Source organism: Sesamum indicum, linkage group LG3, assembly GCF_000512975.1.
Source record: "Sesamum indicum cultivar Zhongzhi No. 13 linkage group LG3, S_indicum_v1.0, whole genome shotgun sequence".
Taxonomy (NCBI): Eukaryota; Viridiplantae; Streptophyta; class Magnoliopsida; order Lamiales; family Pedaliaceae; genus Sesamum; species Sesamum indicum.
The window spans coordinates 16,261,155-16,283,264 of NC_026147.1; the positions used below are offsets into that span (position 1 = coordinate 16,261,155).

General features: G+C 32.3%; 2 protein-coding genes across 2 annotated transcripts; both read left to right on the top strand.

Annotated features, from left to right (window-relative positions):
* On the top strand, positions 12,921-13,982 carry LOC105158708. The gene has a single exon (XM_011075549.1). It carries the CDS (start codon positions 12,921-12,923, stop codon positions 13,980-13,982), a length of 1,062 nt encoding a protein of 353 aa, XP_011073851.1.
* On the top strand, positions 15,531-17,794 carry LOC105158566 (cytochrome c oxidase subunit 6a, mitochondrial). The gene is made up of 4 exons (XM_011075355.2): positions 15,531-15,729; positions 16,036-16,142; positions 16,322-16,364; positions 17,521-17,794. The coding sequence occupies exons 1-4, from the start codon at positions 15,609-15,611 to the stop codon at positions 17,553-17,555; spliced, it is 306 nt and encodes a 101-aa protein (XP_011073657.1). The 5' UTR covers positions 15,531-15,608; the 3' UTR covers positions 17,556-17,794.

Here is a 22,110-nt window from a genome sequence, read left to right on the forward strand (position 1 = left end):
TTGGAGTGGGCTCTCTTATTGTTCGAATAATTACTAATACACATTTGAAATTAATGATCGTCCAACAAATACCTTTATAATAGACTGTCACGAGAGAGTATATATTATTTGACAACTTCACTGTTTATTATTGGGAAAAATACATTTTGCCTCCTAAACTATTTATCATGTAACAATTAACCCCTGAATTAACAAATATAACACTTACTCTCTATAATTAAATTTTTAAACAATATTGCCCTTATATTATATGTATATATTGTTAGAATAATTTTTATATTACCATTTTGGTCCATGCGACATAAAGTGTAGGAGTGCACATTAAGGTCATTTTATGGTGGTAATTGAAAGGTCTAACTTTGATGGTTAAGTTAGCATTGAATTGGATTACAACCAAGGGTCAAGATACCCTCTCCTCTACCTCATAAAGAATTGAAAAGATTGGACTAATGATTGTAAGAAAAAAAGTCTTACGTAATTCTTAGTCTACTACTTCTAACCATCAAGAAGAACTAAAAGGAGAGGCTAGAGGGGAAAATCTACACTTAAAGAGTTCTCGGTGATCTGCAAGTAATTCAAGCAATGGATCAAGGTAAGAGTTTATGTTTATGTGAATATTATAATTTGTCAAGTTCTTGGACATTACAGAATATATTTGATTTTCATGTACAATAGTTAAATGGAAATTTCATGAAAAACTTTACATGTGGTATCAGAGCATTATTTAACAAGTCATAATGTTCCAATGAAAGTTTTGATCCATCATAGTTTATGAATCGTTTTCCGCTGCGATTAATCTTTTATGATTAATATTTAAGGTATTATTGATGCATATAGGTTTCATGATTTGATACAGTTTATCATGAAATGCTTGCTTCTATTATCATATATATGTATGTGCCCAAAGGATTTAAAGTTAATTGTTTTTCCATTATGTCAAAATTATCATATTTTTTCGACATAATATTCTCTAATGTTTGATGAATGTTATGAATATTTGACATTTTAATGGATATTATTTATGCACATACATGTGTTTGGTTTTTACATGTAAAGTTTATATTTGTGATATGTTTACACAAATTGTACGATTTGCATATATTCAAGCACTCACTTGTTAGTCACCAAAGTGGCCAAGTTTAAAGGTATATTGGATATGTAAGGTGTTTTAGTTTTATGTTTAATTTTTTAAAAGTAGCTTGTTAGTCACCAAAGTGACATGGCTGAAATGATAATTAAACATATAAACTAATTTATTCGAATTGTTTACGATGGCATTAAAGTTTTGATTGAAAAATTGGGTTGTTTGATTATGCTTCTTGGAGGTCACCCAAAGGTGGATCATTGCAATATAATCAATAACATTATAGGGATTAATCAATAGACATGTTTTTTTATCCAAAGATAATATTCATGTTTATTTGATTATCCATAAAAGAAAATTATTCGGCATCATTATAGTTATTGTGTATTTAAGAAAAACCCAAAGGTTAACTTGAATATGCGCTTAAAGTTTTGGTGTATGATCGTCTGGATCTAGTACAGTTAAACTCAATGCATTACAATATTGACATGTATTAATGTCTTGCAGCATCACTAAACATGTTCGCATCGAGTAACTCTGTTATCAAGTTTAACGAGCTTAACTACGCTGAATGGTCTGAACAAATTCATTTTCAACTAGGTATTATGAATTTGGATTTAGCGATAGTTATTGACGGAAAGCCCAAAGCCATAACGGATACCAGCACGACAGCCGAAAAGTCATACTTTGAGGCTTGGGAAAAGTCTAATCGACTGAGCTTAAATTTGATGAGGATGACCATGGCAGAATCAGTAAAGCCATCGATGCCTAAGACTGACGATGCTAGGGAATTTTTGATGAAAATAAAGGAGTATTCCCAATCGGACATTACGGGTAAGTCCATTGTTGGGAGCCTCATAAGTGAGCTGACCACGAAGAGGTTTAATTGGTCATGCTCTATTCATGATCATGTGACTGAGATGTCAAATCTAGCAGCAAAGTTGAAGGCTCTGGGGATGGATGTGAGCGATTGGTTTCTAGTACAGTTTATTATCAATTCTCTTCCTACTGAGTTTGGCCAGTTCCAGGTGAATTATAATACCATAAAAGAAAAATGGAACTTTCAAGAGCTTAAAGCCATGTTAGTTCAGGAGGAAGAAAGATTGAAGAAAATAAAGGAACACTTTGTCCACCTCACAGTTAATGATGGTGCTAGCAGCAATAAAGAAAAACCAGGAAAAAGAGGTAAGGGTAAAGAAAATACCCCAATGAAGGTCAATGAGGGTCATGTCCATAAAGAGCAGAGATGTTACTTCTGCAGGAAACTTGAGCATGTAAAGAAAGATTGCCCGAAAAGAAAGGCTTGGTTCAAAAAGAAAGGTATACATTATGTTTCTGTATGTTTCGAATCAAATCTTATTGAAGTCCCTTTTAATACCTGGTGGTTAGATTCTGGTGCTACTACTCATGTGTCTCATGTTACACAGGGATTCCGTTCAATCCAGCCCATAAACGGAACTGAACAATACTTGTTTATGAGAAACAGAATGAAGGCACGCATCGAGGGTATAGGGACGTACAAATTGATCCTGGACACTGGATGTCATTTAGATCTACAAAAGTGTCTCTATGTACCTGAATGCGCTAGAAATTTAGTTTCTGCTTCAGTACTGGATAATAATGATTTTTGTTTTGAGATTAAACATGGTACATTTAAGTTGTTAAAACAAAAGTACTGTTATGGTTCTGGTACTTTGCTTAATGAATTGTATCGTTTTAATCTTGATGAAAAGTTCTCTGATTCCCTGTTTAACATTGAGCACAGTATTGGTATTAAACGTAGTGCACATAATGAAAATTCTGCTTCATTGTGGCATCAAAGACTAGGTCATATTTTCAATGAAAGAATCATGAGGTTAGTGAAAAGTGAAATACTTCCTCAGTTGGATTTTACTGATCTAGAGGCGTGTGTGGAATGTATAAAAGGAAAACAAACCACACATACAGTAAAGAAACCAGCCACAAGAAGCACTGAGCTATTAGAGATCATTCATACTGATATATGTGGCCCTTTTGACGTTCCTTCTTGGAGCGGCGAAAAGTACTTCATCACTTTTATCGATGATTTCTCACGTTATGGTTATTTATATCTGCTGCCTGACAAGTCTCAGTCAGTTGACATCCTTGAGGTGTTCATTAATGAGGTAGAAAGGCAGCTAGATAGAAAAGTGAAAATTGTGAGATCTGATAGGAGTGGTGAGTATTATGGAAGGTATAATGAGACTGGACAAAATCCTGGTCCATTTGCAAAGTTCCTTAAAAGTCGAGGCATTTGTGCACAGTATACAATGCCTGGTACACCTCAAAAAAATGGTGTAGTTGAAAGGCGGAATCGTACATTAATGGACATGGTTAGGAGTATGTTAAGCAATACTTCTTTACCTCTTTCATTGTGGATATATGCTTTAAAGACTGCTGGATATCTTCTCAATCGGGTTCCTAGTAAGGCAGTTCCTAAAACTCCTTATGAATTGTGGACTAGTAGGAAGCCGAGTTTGAGGCATCTCCGTATTTGGGGTTGTCCAACTGAAGTGAGAATATATAATCCACATGAAAAGAAGCTAGATGCTAAGACAGTCAGTGGTTATATCATTGGCTATCCTGAAAAATCTAAAGGGTATAGATTTTATTGTCCTAATCATAGTACGCGAATAATTGAGACAGGCAATGCTCGGTTCATTGAGAATGGACAGATTAGTGGGAGTGAGAAACTACGAAAGGTTGACATCAATGAGATACGGGTTGAAGCATCTTCACCCATCATATCTAATGATGTTATACATATTCCTGTTGTTGCACCATAGTCAAGCCACACTACGGAACAAGAAATAGATGTTCCTAACCCATATCTTGAACGTATACACAATGAACAAATGAATAGTGTGCCGAAGATAAATGAATCACAAAAGAAAGCCATGATACGACGATCTGAAAGGCAAAGAAGATCAACTATCTCTGATGATTATGTGATTTATTCTCTCGAGCATGAATGTGATTTGAGCATTGATAAGGATCCTGTCACGTTCCAACAAGCCATAGAATGTAGTAATTCTGAAAAGTGGATCGATGCCATGAAAGAAGAATTAAAGTCAATGAGTGACAATAATGTCTGGGACTTGGTAGAGTTGCCTGAAGGTTACAAACGAGTTGGCTGTAAGTGGGTCTTTAAGACTAAGCGAGACTCGAAAGGCAACATTGAAGGTATAAAGCCAGACTCATTGCTAAAGGTTACACTCAAAAGGATGGTATCGATTATAAGGAAACTTTCTCTCCAGTTTCTAAGAAAGATTCCCTAAGAATTATTTTGGCTCTGGTAGCTCATTACGATTTAGAGCTTCACCAGATGGATGTAAAGACCGCTTTTCTTAATGGTGACTTAGAGGAGGAAATATATATGGAACAACCAGAAGGTTTTCTGGCCACAGGAAAAGAAACTATGGTGTGTAAGCTGAGGAAATCAATATACGAACTAAAACAAGCCTCCCGTCAATGGTATCTTAAGTTTAATAATACCATTACATCTTATGGATTTATAGTGAACATCGTTGACCGATTCATCTATATGAAATTCAGTGGGAGCTGTATTGTTATTTTGGTCCTGTATGTTGATGGTATTTTACTTGCTGCAAATGAAACTGGTATGTTACATGATGTAAAGAAGTTTCTTTCTAAGAACTTTGAAATGAAAGATATGGGTGAGGTATCCTATGTGATTGGAATAGAAATATTTCGAGATAGATTGCAAGGATTGTTGGGATTGTCTCAGAAAGGTTATATCAACAAAGTCTTAGAAAGATTCCAAATGGATAAATGTTCCGCAGGGATTGTTCCAATACAGAAAGGGAACAAATTTAATCAAATGCAATGTCCCAAGAATGATTTGAAACGAAAGGAAATGGAATCAATTCCCTATGCATCAGTGGTTGAGAGTCTCATGTATGTTCAAACATGTACTCGACCAGATATCAGTTTTGTTGTTGGTATGCTTGGTCGATATCAAAGTAATCCCGGGATGGACCACTGGAAAGCTGCAAAGAAAATCCTTCGGTATTTACAAGGCACCAAGGACCACATGTTAATGTATAGAAGATCCAATTATCTTGAGGTGATTGGATATTCAAATTCAGATTATGCGGGATGTGTGACACCAGAAAATCAACATTCGGTTACGTGTTCCTATTAGCTGAAGGAGTTGTATCATGGAAAAGTGGAAAACAATCAGTCATTGCTACTTCCACTATGGAGGCTGAATTTGTGGCATGCTTTGAGGCCACAGTTCATGGATTGTGGTTGCGGAACTTTATCTCAGGACTTGAAATTGTCGACAGTATAGCCAAGCCGCTGAGAATTTATTGTGATAATTCCGCAGCTGTCTTCTTCTCAAAGAATGATAAGTACTCTAAAGATGCAAAACACATGGAATTAAAGTACTTGTCAGTAAAGGAAGAGGTGCAGAAACATCGAGTATCAATTGAGCACATTAATACGGATCTTATGGTAGCGGATCCGCTGACTAAGGGTTTACCACCTAAGACATTTTCTGGACATGTTGAAAGGAAGGGTATAATAGCAAAGTCCTTGTTAGCATAACAGTTATTAATGTATGCATACAATAAAATGACGTTGCTCACGATGGTATGATACTATGAATTCGATTAAAGTGTTGTTTTTGTTATATTTATCTTGTTATCTAGAAAGGTTGTGCACATGCATTGTAAGATAACAAGTTGAGTCTTATTTTCAAGACATTAAAGTTGAGGCTTATGGTATTTCTCAAAAATAAAAGAAATTCTGAGTTGAAATTGATTTGTGGTACATGGAAGGGATCATGTTCCTGTAGTAATATGTGACCGCCATGATCCATTAGTTTCAATTCTATTAAAGTTGAATTTCAGAGTGCATTTTTTCGTAAAGCTTCAAGTTGTCACTTGGACCAATGTTAGAATAATTTTTATATTACCATTTTGGCCCATGTGACATAAAATGTAGCAGTGCACATTAAGGACATTTTATGGTGGTAATTGAAAGGTCTAACTTTGATAGTTAAGTTAGCATTGAATTGGATTACAACCAAGGGTCAAGATACCCTCTCCTCTACCTCATAAAGAATTGAAAAGGTTGGACTAATGATTGTAAGAAAAGAAGTCTTACGTAATTCTTAGTCTACTACTTCTAACCATCAAGAAGAACTAAAAGGAGAGGCTAGAGGGAAAAATCTACACTTAAAGAGTTCTCGGTGATCTGCAAGTAATTCAAGCAATGGATCAAGGTAAGAGTTTATTTTTATGTGAATATTATGATTTGTCAAGTTTTTGGACATTACAAAATATATTTGATTTCCATGTACAGTAGTTAAATGGAAATTTCATGAAAAATTTTACATATATATACTTAGTTCAAAGAATTTCTTTTTTTTTTTAAGTAATTTTGTATTTTAAATTTAATTAAAATTTTCTTAATTGAAAAAATATCTTTTATTTATAATAAAGAATATAATTAGTGGGTTAAATAATTTAAATTTTATATTTTTTACAGACTCAAGATTAACTAATAAATGAGTGCAATGAATACACAAAAAACTTATGAGAAGATTTATTAATTTGGTAAAAAAATTAAGTTATTAACTATTTATTCTTTTAGATAAAAATAAATAATTATAAATCAGTTTTTTAATATATTTTTTTTTAAAAAAAAATGATAAAATTTATTTATTCATTTTTTTCTAAAAATATTTAACTTTTGGTTAAGCATATATATATATATATATATATTATCAATTTCATTTAAAAAGCATATGAGTTGTTGGTTATGTTATATTTATTGTGTATCTACTATATATATATTTATCAATTTATACTATATTCTTAATTTATTTTTTTTCACTTATTAAAAAGTTTAATTAAAAAATAATTTGATGATGACTTAAACGCAAAATACTAAATGTATTAAAAATAATATAATTGTCAAGGCATGAGGGACATTTTTTTCAAACCAATTAGTTTAAGGGGGTAAATGTTACTTGAAGAATAGTTCAAGGGGACAAAGTGCATTTATCCTTTATTAAATAATTAAAAGGGATAATTACATTCTCCTCCCCTGAGATTTGGTGTAATTACACGTAGACCTTCTGTGGTTTGAAAAATTACATCTAACATCCCTGAGATTTGCTTCCGTCTAACAAATAAGTTCATCTGTTAGTCAAAATTCAGTAATTTGTTGATATTAACATAAAATTTGAATGAAAAGTGATATTTATCGTAAATTGACTTAGTACTGATTTATAGTAGGTCAAATATTTTTTTTCGAAACTACCTTTATAACTGTGAAATATACCTTCTCTCATGCATTAACGTGTGTAAACGTATGAAGATAATTTAGTCATAAAAAGATCTATTCGACCTATAATAAATCAGTAATAAGTTAATTAGAGGTAAATATAGATATTTTTTCAATTTTTTTGTTAATATCAGTAAATTCAATGAATTTTATCTAATAGATAGACTTATTTGTTAGATGAAAGCAAATATCATAGTTGCTAGATGTAATTTTTCAAATCACAAGAAATTTATGTGTAATTACACTAAACCTCATGAAAGAGGAGTGTAACTATCCCTAATTAAAATTTAGGGACCAGTTAGCCATATGATGCGATTTCAGTGGATAGATCCATCATAATAAGGGGTGTTAACAAAAAATTAAATTAAGTACTTTTTAAATTATAACTTAAATGAAAAATTATTTGACAATACAATTTTTGTTTATATTTTTCTTAAGTTTAACTAAAATAAGATAATTAAAAGTTGTAAACTAACGAGAATGTGATTATTGGAACTTTAAGTTATTCTTATAAATAAGTTGAATTTTGATATTATATTTTATGTAACTCTCATGAATTTCAAATCTATTTAATATAAAATCATTTAAAATGATTACTTAAAAGTTTACACACTGTTTTCTGTAAATGGTCACCCCCTCCATCCCGTTGGTACAAACTTAACGCTTATGACTCTTCACTGGGTAACCTTGGTCTGTCAGGTTGTGGGGGAATTATTTCATTACGGAAAAAAATTACTATTGACTATAATATTAATAATTATGATTAAAAAAATTATAGAAGATAATTATTATTAATCGCAGTTGAATAAAATCGATAAAAAAATAATTTTTTCACCATGAAAAAATACCATGGTAAAAATATTTTAGTCATGACAAATATTTTAACCACCATTGTAGAAACCACAGACAATAAAATGTGGTTATGATCAATGATTATTCGTTACAGCTATTTAATATCAATTACGATAATTAGCCATAATTAGATATTATATATCTTAAAGTTTTCGCGATTCTAACTCAGGATTTGTCATTGCTTTCTCAACCTCAATTGGTGCTAACACAAGCAATACAGCTGACTGTTGGGGCTTATGTACTGGAGTATAAGTTATGATGGGTCTGATCTCCAAAGGTCACCTAGCGTCCGACGTTTGGACTCAGGGTACAGGAAACAAGCTTGGGATCTACACAAAGTGACAAGTGCTGGACTTGATCAAGTGTGAATACTCCGACGCTCAAGTTATGTTGTTTATATAAATATGTCATTTATCAGAATAAATAATAAGTGTAAGCTCTTGAATAGCTGTCTTGACCATCTTAAATGTCGGGATTTTTATATTAAAGACCAGTTGTATAGACAACGCTGGTCTGTCAAGACGATTCAGCCATGTGTCCCCCATTCTTTACTTTCTGCTAATCTATGTATTTGGTGGGCTTGTTTGGACCTTTACTTCTGTAAACTCATATCATCTTCTAAAATATTTTGAGCCATGTGTTGGATTACGCTCATTTTATCCACCATCAGGTTGCCAGACGCCAAAATATGATCACACGTCTAATTATAGAATCTGATTCCAACACTTTACTTTATCTTCGAAACAGGAATAACAATCCTCCAAGGGACCTCATCCCTTTATTTCAAGACTTTCGGCAGAGCTTGACTGATTTTGATCCGACGAAAGCCTCTTTTTGCTATAGGGAGAAAAATGGCCCCGTAGATATTTTGGCCAAGATAGCGGCTTCCGCACAATCCACCCAGTGCAACTTATTTGGAATTCTTTTTAGATATAATTATCTGTTATAAATCACATCGTATTTTTTATTTTATTTATATAATACACGTCATGCGTATAAAAAATTTCTTAAATAAAATAAATAATATAAATTTCGTACATATGACATGCATATATTATATAATAAAAAAGTAAAATATAATTTGAAATGAAAAATTCAATCAATAGTTTGAGGGCAGATTGCGATTACTAGACTGACCACCTCCGCTGATGTTATATGTTTCTACTTATACAAATAAAAATTACTGCTTTGCATTGTTTAAAAGAAAATGCTGAAAAAAAAAATCATTAAAATCTTTCAGATAAGATGCATTAAATTATTTAAATAAAAAAAAGATGTATTAAGGATATATGCAATTTTAGTCTTTTAATTTAGGGGGTGGTAATGTTAGTCATGTACGATTTGATTTTTGCAGTTTAATACATTGTAATTTTAGTAAACTGACAATTTTAGTTCTCGTGGCTAAAAAATTGTACGTTATCAGATAATTTGGGGCTTTCGGCAAATGTGCTAACATGGCAGTCCAACTCATATCAATCGTTTTTTTTTTAAAAAACTATTAGGTGGAAAAAATTTGACAATTTAGCATACCCTTGAAATTAGTTGCCAAGTTATCAGTTTTTTCCTCCAAAACTTGGCATGTTGGAGGGAAAATTTGCAGCCACTTTCACCCCTTTTACTTAGCCCCAAATTGCAAGAGAATGAACCCTAAAGTGCGTCTCCTTTAACTTAGACATACACAAACAGTTGCTTTGGAGATTTGACACATATAGCCCTACTCAGCTTAATCAATGCCCCTCATCGTCAAATAAAATTTCTCACTCCTAACTGATTTGTTTTTTTCTTTTCACAAAAATCAATTATGTCATACAATGATTTCATAACAGACAAAGCAACATAATCAATAAATTACATACTAATATACATATATATATATATATAAATAGATTAAACGTATTTTTTGTTCCATAACTTTGTTCATTTTACGTTTTGCCTTTTAATTTTTTAAAATAGCATTTGGGTCCTATATTTTCTTAATATTTGCAATTCCAGTCGTCTTCTTCTTTTTTTTTTTTTTCCCATCGAAGTTCACCTCCACCTACGAGAAGGGTAAACTCTCTCACAAAAATAATTGATAATGCAAAACTAAATAGATGCAAGATCAAAATGCTACTTTGGAAAGTCAAAGGACAAAAAAAATACTTGTAAAATTTGATCAATATTAACAAAAGGCCGCATTTTTCTAGCAAAAAGTATGAACTCCGGTAAGAAAAGAATAAAATTATAAAAATTTAAAAAAATATAGTATCAAAATACTACCTTAAAAAGTTAAAAAATAAAAACATCACATAATTAAAATTATCGAACTAAAAATACATTTAAATTAAATAACTAAAAATCTAATATACATAAAATTCGAAGTCAAGATTTTCCAACCCTACTATTGGGACAGATGGCTCATAGAAAATTGAAATTTTGTAAAAGTTACTGTTATTGGAATATTTAAGGCACAGAAGATGATGAAGCAGCAGGTGCCGGCTTGCGTATATATACTCACGACCGTCGCCATTATTATAACAATGCCTGGCGGCAATTAGACCAATTTTGACACTATTCAAATTACACAAAAAAATTAACGAAACCAATATGTATAGATTAGCAAATGATTGCAGGCTGTGGACATTTTGGTATCCATTTTATTTCTGCTTTTTTATTCATTATTTTTTAAAGTTCTTGAGTTTGAATTTCTACGTATCTATAGATATTATTTGTATACTTTTTTGAACTAGTTTTTATACATTGGGTTACAGCACTGCAACAAATATAACATTTAATTATGACTAACTTTTTAATTAATAATAAATAGTCATAGCAAATAGTTATTAAATATGGGCAGGCAATGATTGTTGGTTGCGGTTTTTGCGAGGATGGCTAAAATATTTTTTTATGATGGAAAAAATAATTTTTGTATCAATTTTATATAATCGTGGTTAATAATAATTTTTACCACGATTTTTAGCCATAACTATTAATAGGATTATGTGCAATTTTCGCTCTATATTTTTGCATTTTGGCGTTTAAGTCCTTAATATAGCAAATAGGTCTTGCACCTTCTTAGTGTTTTGCGATTTTGATCATTCAATAACCGGAGTTGCAAATATTATCGAAAAAAGCATGTGCCTGCACATGCCTTTTTCTAATTTAGGGCTTTTGTTCCCATTGATCAAAATGGACCAAATTATTGAAAAATTAAAAATTACAGAACTTATTTACTACCTTAAAAAGATAAAGAACTGTAAGGTAAAAATATAGGGCAAAAAATTGCTTTCATGCTGACATAAATTCACCAATGAAAATAAAATTCCCAAACTTATAAAAAAAAAAAAAGAAAGAAAGAAAAGTATGTGAGAGGCACATGCTTTTATCCCCAAACTTTTAATTATTTTTTAGACAAGAATTAAAAGTCGGGCTGCATGAGCCATTAATCATAGGATACAAATCATATCTGATGTCGTATTATTTGGTGTTATATATATATATATATATATATATATTTTCATGAGAAATGAATGATATTATGTGTTCATTTTTATCATGTCATCTAGAGAATGATGTAAGCAGGTGACTCACATCGATTTTAAAATAGAAGTTTGAATATTTTATAAGTCCTAAAATTCGTGATACTAAAATACCAATTGCATCACACACTACGTAAAAATAAATAAGTGAAGATACCCCACATGTTTAGTCGTATTTAAACATGCATGATTTCATATACTAAATTGGGGTTTAATGTAATTTACTCTCCTGTGATATTGAAAATGAACGAATTATCCTCTATAAAAAATAAATAGCAATGTACCCCCTTGTGTTTAAATAAAAAATAAAGGAATTTTTACCTCCCTGCCTAAGAGGTAAATTAATTGCTTCAATTTAAAAAACATAGGGTGGGTAAATTATCACATCTAAAAAATACAAGGAGATAAATTGCTATTTTATTTTTCATAAGGAGACCGTTTGCTTATTTTTCATAATACAAGTAGGTAGATTGCAATTTTCCCCACAAATTGAGGTTGAAGTCAAATTTTTTTATAAATCCTGCCCGAAAATTTGATATAATTCTGAAAACTCATTATCTTGGATGAATCCAATATCTAACCTGCCTCACAAATTGTCAAAGACAGGGAATTTCCCTGTGGAAAGAAAAGCACAAATGTGTAGATTCTATTTCAAATGTACCGTACGTGACAAACAAATACTGCGACAAAAAACGTGCATAGAATCAGACGACCGAACCCTTGATTTCCACTAAAATCAATCTTAATTTCTATCTTCTTCTCATATGATTGCAACAATCATCCTCAATTTCCTCAAAACTTAACTTTCAAGTCGATATTCACAAAGACTTTTCGAGCAAAAAAGACACAAAATCCCTCAACTCCACCGGCCAAGTCAAAGAGTCCCTTTCCTTCCTTTAACTCAAGTCCAAATCAAACCCTATTTTCTCTGCGAAAAATTCTTGGATTCAGTTTCTGATCAAAACACAACCCCTCCACCCCCGCCCCCTACCACCACAACTATATATAAACATCGATTCCTCAGATTCGGTTATATGTGTACGTACACATCTTGTATGCATACCAAATTTTCTTGATCATTTTTCAATGGTCGAATTGTTGAGAAACACCACCACTTCCTCACAGAAATAATGACTATCTCCAATCCAAAACCATTACGAGTCTGCTTTTCCTATGCGGCCTACGCCAAGAATTTGATACACCACTTACATTCCTCGAATGTTCCGGTGGAGGCGGGTCTCTCGGAGTCGGAGATCTCCGCCGTGGAGGTTTCTTTCAATTTCACGTTCCCGCCGGACCTCCGCCCCATTCTCCAAGAAGGCCTGCCGGTCGGACCAGGCTTTCCCAACTGGCGATCTTCCTCCAAACAACAGCTCGAGATTCTCACGAACCTACCAATTCTCGGGATCTGCAAAGAAGTTTCAAGAAATGGATTCTGGGTTGAATCTTGGGGTGATAGGCCTGTGGATAATGATCGCGCTGTGAAATTGGCTAAAGGGTTCCTGAAGAAAGCGCCGATTCTTGTGCCGATTTACAGGAATTTTTACATCCCGTCGATGCCGTGCATGGCGGGGAACCCGGTTTTCTACGTGCATGGAGGGGAGGTGAGGTTGTGGAGCTTCGACATAGCCGGCTTTTTCCAGCAAGCTGAATTCAGAATGATCGGCGGCGAGGAGGTATTGAGGAGGCCCAGGTTATCCAATTTGTTCGCCGCGCCGGCGTGGGCCGCGACGGAGGCGCGGAGGATAGAATTTTGGTCGGAGATGGCGGAGAGGAGTCAGAGTGAGGCGGCGCGTCTGGGCACGCGCGGGTGGTGGTGTGGGGACTTGGGCGGGTGTTTCGACGAGGTGTGTTGGACGTTGAGGGACGGAGGGTGGAAAGAGGATGATGTTAGGGAGATGATGATGATGGACGGATGCGATAAGGCTAATAATCCTGAGAATGGCAGTTCGGATGATCAACCACTTGATAGAGAACACGTGGAGTGGCGCGTGAGGATGATGTCCGACAGATTGTTACGTGCGGGATGGAGCACGGAAGATGTGGTGGAGTCTCTTGGATCTACGGAGGATTGTCATCAGATTGGAGTTGTTGATGGGGACTCGTATTTTGATTTTTATTATAAAGCTAGTGATGATCAAAAACATAATTGTAATAGTCCCTTCATGAATTTGCAGCTCATAAGGGTTTGAAATGATTGGTAGGTGCTCTAAGTTTTTCCTAAAGGGGCTAACATCGGACTATACCCTAGAAATTCATTTTAATTCTTTCTTCTCTTTTTCATCTTCTTTCAACAATTAATATTTGATAATTGTAAGTAATCCTCTACTATTTTATTAAAGAGATATGAGCATTATTATATAATTTTACTTGCCATGTAATTTTTTATTTTGATTTTACATTAAAGATCTCTAACGTTTAACATTATTCCTTTTCTTTGTTTTTTTTAAACTCGTATGTAATTATCACAAATACTTGTCAATTATATACTTTGAGCTGGGGAGATCGTTACCAACTTTTGTGAATTATACTTGAGAATTTTTTCTGGTGTTATACGAACAAGTAATATTACTATACTGATTAGCAAAATTTTGTTACTACTGTCCTCATTTTCGATTATCAAAAGTGAAAAGAAAACAGAAAAATAAAAGGGTTTTACCATATGGTACAAGTAAGAAATTCGAGAAAGGAGCATGCAAAATTCTTTACATGAAATTACAACAAAAAGATGAGATGCTTTGAAGTTTTTTTTCACGGTTGGGAGCCAAGTTCTTCATCTCATAATTTGTTTCGAAAAATACAGTATTTTTTAATACTTTATAAGTTTTTCATTTGATATTTAATATATGAATCTTTAATGTAACTTGATTACTTTCCACAAACAATTAATAATACAAATTTAATTATATTATATTATATTACAAATTCTATTAAAAATATTGTCATCTTATTATTATTATCTAAAATTTTAAAATTTGTAATTATTAAATATAAAAAATGGGTAACATCGAACCAACCCGATCCATTTTCAACCCATTAATTCAATCACATTTAAACTCAATCCACATCTAATCCAACTCATTTGGACCCGATTCAACCCACCCATTTGTCATCCTTACTGCCAATACATTAAAATTGAAGTTTGTTGTGCCAAAAAATTAGTATTTTTTGAACAAAAAAAATTCAAAATCTTAGAGCTTATGAATCGCTCAATGGATCATAAACTTAGGTGAAGTTAATGGGTAGATTTTGATTTGATAAAGAAAAGAAATAAAAAATATTTAGTTGAATTCAACTTGATGCATGTGATTTTAGGACGTATCTTTTTTTAATTGTATGTGGGCCATACCCATTACAACTAATCATCTCATTGAGTTTAAAATTGAGTTAAAATTTGTAAAAAAAGGATAGTTAAATAAGCACAAAATGTTATCACTAATTACCAACTAAATAGAAATATATGGCAATCAAACTAAATGCTACTAAATAAAAAAATCCATACTATGATGGAATTTTAAAGAAAAAATACTGTATGAAAAATAAGACTAGGAAATTGCATTTCATATACATTAATAGAATTTGAAATTCATATTATTATCTGTTAATGATAATTTAATAACAACACTAACATTCAAATGATGATTTTATATATAAGTTGTTAACATTATCCCGTGCTAATTGCACGACTTTCAACTTTCAACTATAAGCGTTTTTGTTTATCCTACCAACACAATATTTAAGCGAGTACTGACCTTCCCGTTTTAGGGAAATCAATTGAGTCTGCTAACAGAACGTAGAAAGCGAAGAGTATATAGAAAATGGCGACGGTGATTGTGAGATCTGGCCTCCGCTCCGCCCTCCGTGGTGGCGCATCTACTCCACGAGTTTCCGCAGCTTCCAAGCGCTCCTTCGCATCTTCCGCTCATCACGATGAAGCTGGTATTGTGTGATTAAGTATATCTGAGCGAATAAAGGTTGATGTTGCATCGGAATATTATCATATAATGTGAAATTATGAGATATGTTTATTATTATATTAGCGGACATGTTTGTTTGAATTGTCAATTGTTTGGATTTCCAGTCTAGGGTTTTAATTACATTTCGTTCCAAGGGTTCTGATTACATTTCGTCTAATGTAGCTTACACTGGATTGAAGGAGTTGCTGCGGATTTTATTAACTGCATTATGTGATTGAAAATCTTTGATTTTTCTGTTTTGATTTTTGTTGGCTTCTCTTTAATGCAGCTGAGGCTTCCAAGTGGGAGAAGATAACATATCTAGCAATTGCAACATGCACTGTTCTCTCTATCTATAACCTATCAAAAGGTCATCCGCATCATGAAGAGCCTCCTGTAAGTACCAGCTAACAGAGCAGACTGTTGATCTTTTTATTTTATTTTTTAATTTTTAACCTTTGGATAAAGACTTGGAATTTTGTTCTTCAATGTTTTGAAGTCATCATATAAATGATGATTTTCGATCTCCTAGAAAACTTTGTACTGTTCTGATATAGTTTGATTTTGTGGTGCAGCCATATCAATACTTGCACATCCGTAACAAGGAGTTTCCATGGGGTAAGTTGAATATGATATTACTTGGGTTTTGGTTAACTTATTTCTTATGAGATTTGGCCAGTGTGTCTTTTTCACTCATTTGATACTGTTCTGTTGTATAATGTTGCATGGATCTTATATATGGATATTTTTCTATCTTTGGATGATTGGGCGAGTGAAAGAAGATTGACATTTATGTCACTGGTGATAATCACTGATTAAATATTTGTTGGAGAGTATTCCTTGCAGGCCATGATGGATTTTTCGATAAATTTTTAGTTAAAGCTTCTAGAAGATTCAACCTTTGAACAAACATAGACCAAAAGATATGGTGGATGGTGTTTGATAAGAGCAAATGTTATATTGATGATCATGTGCTGATGAGTTTTTACTATTAAGGGGATTCCTGAGGATTTGAATTTTGTGACTGAAGTAATCTTTGGGTTCGACATTGCTTTGGTCTTCTCTTAAATTTATCCTCCATTTAATCTGGAATTACTTCCTGAAATAGAAAATTTTAGGTTTTAAAACATGAATGGATGATGTTGTCTTGGTATCATATATTCTCATTCTGGCATCAATCTTAAGTTCAGGATTCTATATCTTCTGATCCTTGTATTGAAGCTTAAAGTTTTTCTCGAAATGCAAAACACCAAGAAAATCTGTTGTTTGTTCACAAATTTTGAAATCTGAGGCTTTAGTTATTTGTAAGTGCTGTCGCTTATGATTTAAAGAGTGAAGTAGCGGTAGGTATGTTTTGTTCACATGTATTTTATAATGACTTACCTCCTCACCAAATATATAGGCAACCTTCTAGAGATGATACTTTCAGCATGTCGAACCTTGTATTATAAGCACCTAATCACAAGATCTAGAGTGGCTCAACCAATAAGCACCATATACTTACTGGGGAACCCATAATGAGTACATTGAGTGGACGATTTAATGGTGTCCTGAACAAATATTTTTGGTTTGAATTCAGATGAAGAAAGTATATATGTAAGAAATCGTGGAAGTAGTTCCCTCATCCTTGGATTAAAAATCCTTGAATTTAGTGTCTCCTTGGAAACAATAATGTAATATCTGTGCTAAAATTCATCTATCCCGTATGCCTTTTTGCTTCATAAGACTGCTTATCAGTTCACTTTTTTTCTAACCTTAGCTTTTGTGGATGCAGGTCCAGATGGTCTCTTTGAGGTTAAGCACCATTAATCCTTCTAGGTTGGCCAGAAGAAGGCTAAAAGAATAATTGGTCTTCAGTTCTTTTTTCCAAATATTTAAACTCCTGAAAAATCCAGACTGACCTGGAAATTCATTCAACGTGTTATTTTTGAGAATCTGCGAACTAGGACCGTTTTGTTCCTTGGAAGATTTTCATGTTTGATATTTCTATACTTAATACCATTTTGCTGAGTGCAAAATAAAAGTTCAATAGATTGGAGGGTTTTCCATTCTTGGGCCATTCGTACTAACAAACCCAAAATGTTACTTATTTAGCTACCTGGTGGAGCTAGGGGGTGGCAATTTGGGTTAGAACCTGTATGTTCAATCCAACCCAAATTGTTTGGGTTGGGTTGGGTTTAAATATTCTACAATGGGTTTAAGTGAGCTGAACTTAATTAAATTTTACTTTACTTATTCAATGCATTATTGATGGGTTAGTGCTGGGTTATAAATGGGTCCAATTCATGGTTTAATTGGTTGAATTCATTATTGATTTGTGTCCAATTCAATGATATCACTGACTACCTTAATATTTTCTAATTTTCTTTTTTGAGTTGGTGATGGGTCTTAAAATGTCCACCTCATGATTTAATTGTTTAAATTTGTTGTTTCAGTTGTATTATGTATCAGTAACTAGTTTTATATTTTCTAACTTGTTACAATTTTTATAAGAAGCAACTTTCTCAAAACATATTTAGTGACTTAATATTTTCAAATTAATGAGAAATAAAAAGAAAGTGAATCATTTTATTAGATAATCAAAACTTGCCGTTGCTATGTACTCATGGAAAATTTCAATCCTTTCTTTGAGTAAATAAACAATGCGTCATTATATTATGAGTTTCAATCAACACATTAAATATCAATACTTAATAATAGTAATTTATAATAAACTAACATTTATGATTGATATAGATAAATATATGGAGGATTTAATTGCAGAACTGTTTCATGATTTTTTTTAAAAATGTACTTTGCATACGTCAATTGGTTTTTGTTTTATAATTTAACAAATAAATCATTAATTAACATGACTAGTTTCCAGAAATAGTGAACGATACAAGTTTAGTTTTATTAAATTGTACGTAGTAGTAAAGATATTATAATCTTATTATTATCTGATAATTTAAATTTTTATATTTATATATAAAAGAATTATTTCCACCTTCACAAGCAACTCATTCCACAACCCTTCCCCCCCCCCCCCCCCCCCCCCCCCCTCTCTGGCTGTGTGTGTTCTTCTTCTTCTGTTTTACTTACCTAATTACTTATTTAATCTTGTCCTCCCTAATCTTTCATCACAATGTTCTTATATAAAAATTTATTCTTTCCATCTCTTACTCAGAAGGTGTTTTGTTGAGTTTATAAGTTTTTCAAAAAACATCTTACAAGTTCTATAAAACTGTTACATTCTAAAAAGCTTATAAGACATCAAAATAAAATATTTAGAATCTTATTAGTTCTTTAAAAAAAAAATAAGCTCAATCCTCTTTTCGTATAACATCTTTTAAACTCTTTAATCTTAATATCTAAAAGACAAAAATACTCTTATAATTTTGTTAGTATTTCAAATTGACGTTTTCCCCCTTGTAATTTTTTCAAACAACGAAAAGGTATCTGTAATCAAGCAAATCTCAAGCAACCCTTTGTGATTTACCCTATAAAATGTTGTTTCAAATAAATTTAGCAAAATTATTTTTCAATCATATTATTTTTTAACAATTTCACTTATTATAAATCAATAAATACATAAGGTGCATTTGGACAAATACTTGAAATCCATTTAAATTTGGATTTTAAATTTTTCATTGAATCCATTAAATTTTAAACTTATTTACGAGGGATTCGAAGTCCACTCAATTATAACCTAGTTATTTGAAAATATTATATTTAGAAATCCTCTAGAACCGGTGTAAACGATCATTGTAGATCTCTACACTCAATATATATATGTATCATTTTTTTTATTTGGAATAAACGTGAATTATATAATTACATCAATATATGTTGGTTCCATTAATATATTGATCGTTGATATAACTAAGAACAATGAAGCATGTTATAGTAATCTCACATAAAAAAATAAATAAATACTCGCAAATCCAACAAGACTCAAATCCATAATTTTGGATTTGTTTATGGAACCTCAACCTCTTAATCATTGACTAAAATATCATGGGCTTAATATATGTATCTAACTGAGTGTAGATTATGTTATTTTATTTGAAAATGATAACTGTGGCATATACTTCAAGTGAACAGATAAAAGTATAAGGAAAAACATATGCTATTTCGACTTTTTCCAGAGATACTACAAAAATTAAGTGTTTGTTGCACTATAAATGGCCAAGGTTTAAAAATCCTGATAAATCAATATCATTAATCACAATTAAATAAAATTAAAGTAAAAATTTAAATATTAATCACGATTAATCAATATTCGCTATAATTTTTAGCCATATGCAAAATATTTTTAGTCCCACTTGCAGAAACAACAGCTAATGATTATTGCAAAATCATGGTTGATTTGTATTTCTCGCGATCTTCTTTTGGCTATAATATTTAACCGTAGCAAAAAATTATATTTTTTCTAGTGAAAGTATAAGTTTTTGTTCTTAATTAATATAATTTTGATTTCTGTATGATAAAGTAAAATATATTGCATAATATATAAGCAATATTTGTGATTCAGCACATTTAGTAAAAAAAATAAAATAAGATTGTTATTAAGTACATTAATACTCAAATTATGGTTGATCATGAATTTGTATTTTTTTAGATCGATATTTAAAACCTTACCATTATAAAAAGGAGTTTGATTAATCTAAGAAATTTCTAAATAAATAAAGGCTTCATGTATTTTATTCCAATAATTTTTAAAGAACCGTCTACAAGACCTAAAAATGGGTGGGCTGGATTATCCATGATTACTAAAAGGACTAACGGCCCGCTAGTAATCCATCAGGTTTTGAATAAGACATCATATTTTCAATCGGATCCTATCAACTATTTATCACACAAAAAAAAATAAACAAGATGCCCAACTATAGGTACCAATAACTTAGATAGGAAAATCAATTTAGGTACGACCCAAAAACACAATACTGCAAGACGACTTTTTTTAGCATTTCATCGATTTAATAAGTATATTGATATACTAGGAACAGTAAATAAAATATTATATAACTCTCGATTCAATCAATATTTGTGTGACTGTAAACAAATTACAATAACGCCCGTGAAATTTGAATCCATGACCTCGAATTTGTTAGTAAAACTTCAACATTAGCCTCAAGTACCAGGCTCAAATTGATATCTTATCAATTGAGATGGTTCTTGGTTCATTTTCAAGCGCTTTGAGATGGTTCTTGGTTCATTTTCAAGCGCAAGTGAGAAAATGCACAGAAATCCTTCCCATGCATCAATAATTGTCCCTCTAAAGCAATAATTGAGCTGGCAAACAATGCTGCGCCACCTTTACATTTTTGGGTGAAAAATGGCTAGAAAGTGGAGCAAACGTGAAAATGGGCACGATGTTGAAACATCAATAATCATCTTTTGTGAGATGGAAAATGGCTTGACACTGCTCTACCACAAGCATTATCTGTAAACTGGATTTCATGTTTGGGGGCTGTTAAGGGATATGGCTGTTCACTGTTGATCAGTACCTGCAGCAGTGCTGCTGCCTTTGGATTTCAATCCCAACTTACAAGTACTGTTTCTCTGCCTTGACACAGAAATTTCAATCCTATGCCAAATCTCTGCTGTTCAGCTTACTCCTATCATACCTGACCCTGTTCTTTGTGCTGTAGGTACTAATCTGGACCAACCTTATTCCCACTATAATCAAATAAAAGTAAGTACTTTGATGCCTTATGAAGTTAGGTATAATTTGGAAAAACCCTATTAAAAATTTTGATGCTTCCCATAAGGGTTTGTGCCCGTATAAGCTGTAAGCCGTTAGATCAACGTGTTATAGGCAACAGCTTCAGCCTTTTCTTTTTCGGTAAAGGTAATTTTTATTAAGTAAAAAAGAATACAATAGTATAATACAAGTTGTTTAATCTAAGCAGTTTCCTCGACAGGCCAAGAAATCTACCATAAGTGATAAAGCGTACAAGTGCTAATAACAGTAGGTAATTCTACACTAAGAATCCTCTGCTACACATCTCGAACCATCAGCGCACCCACAGTGCGTGTATCTCTATGTACTCCATCAAATCGACTAATATTGCGCTCACGCCATATATGGTACACAAACGAGGCAAAAAGAGCACGGTATACCGTAGAAACATAATGTTTACCTCTCCATCTGTGAGGAACCCATAAGATGTCAGTAGCCCAAACTTCAGACCTTTCTTATTTTGAAAATTTACACTGCGTACACTAAAAGAAAGTTTACTATTGGCTATGAACTAAGAGTGTGGTAAATAATTATTATTAGTTGTGATTAAATAAACATTGATGCGAAATTTAAATTATCCACCATTGAAACCAAATGTTTTTTTTCATGGCTTTTAGCCATAATAAATATATTTTAGCA

Excerpts from the sequence above, each read along its gene's own strand:
- LOC105158708 (XM_011075549.1), top strand. The coding sequence starts at position 12,921 with ATGACTATCTCCAATCCAAAACCATTACGAGTCTGCTTTTCCTATGCG.
- LOC105158566 (XM_011075355.2), top strand. The coding sequence starts at position 15,609 with ATGGCGACGGTGATTGTGAGATCTGGCCTCCGCTCCGCCCTCCGTGGT. Across the intron at positions 15,730-16,035 it reads CGCTCATCACGATGAAGCTG|CTGAGGCTTCCAAGTGGGAG; the intron begins GTATTGTGTGAT and ends TCTTTAATGCAG. Across the intron at positions 16,143-16,321 it reads CGCATCATGAAGAGCCTCCT|CCATATCAATACTTGCACAT; the intron begins GTAAGTACCAGC and ends TTTGTGGTGCAG.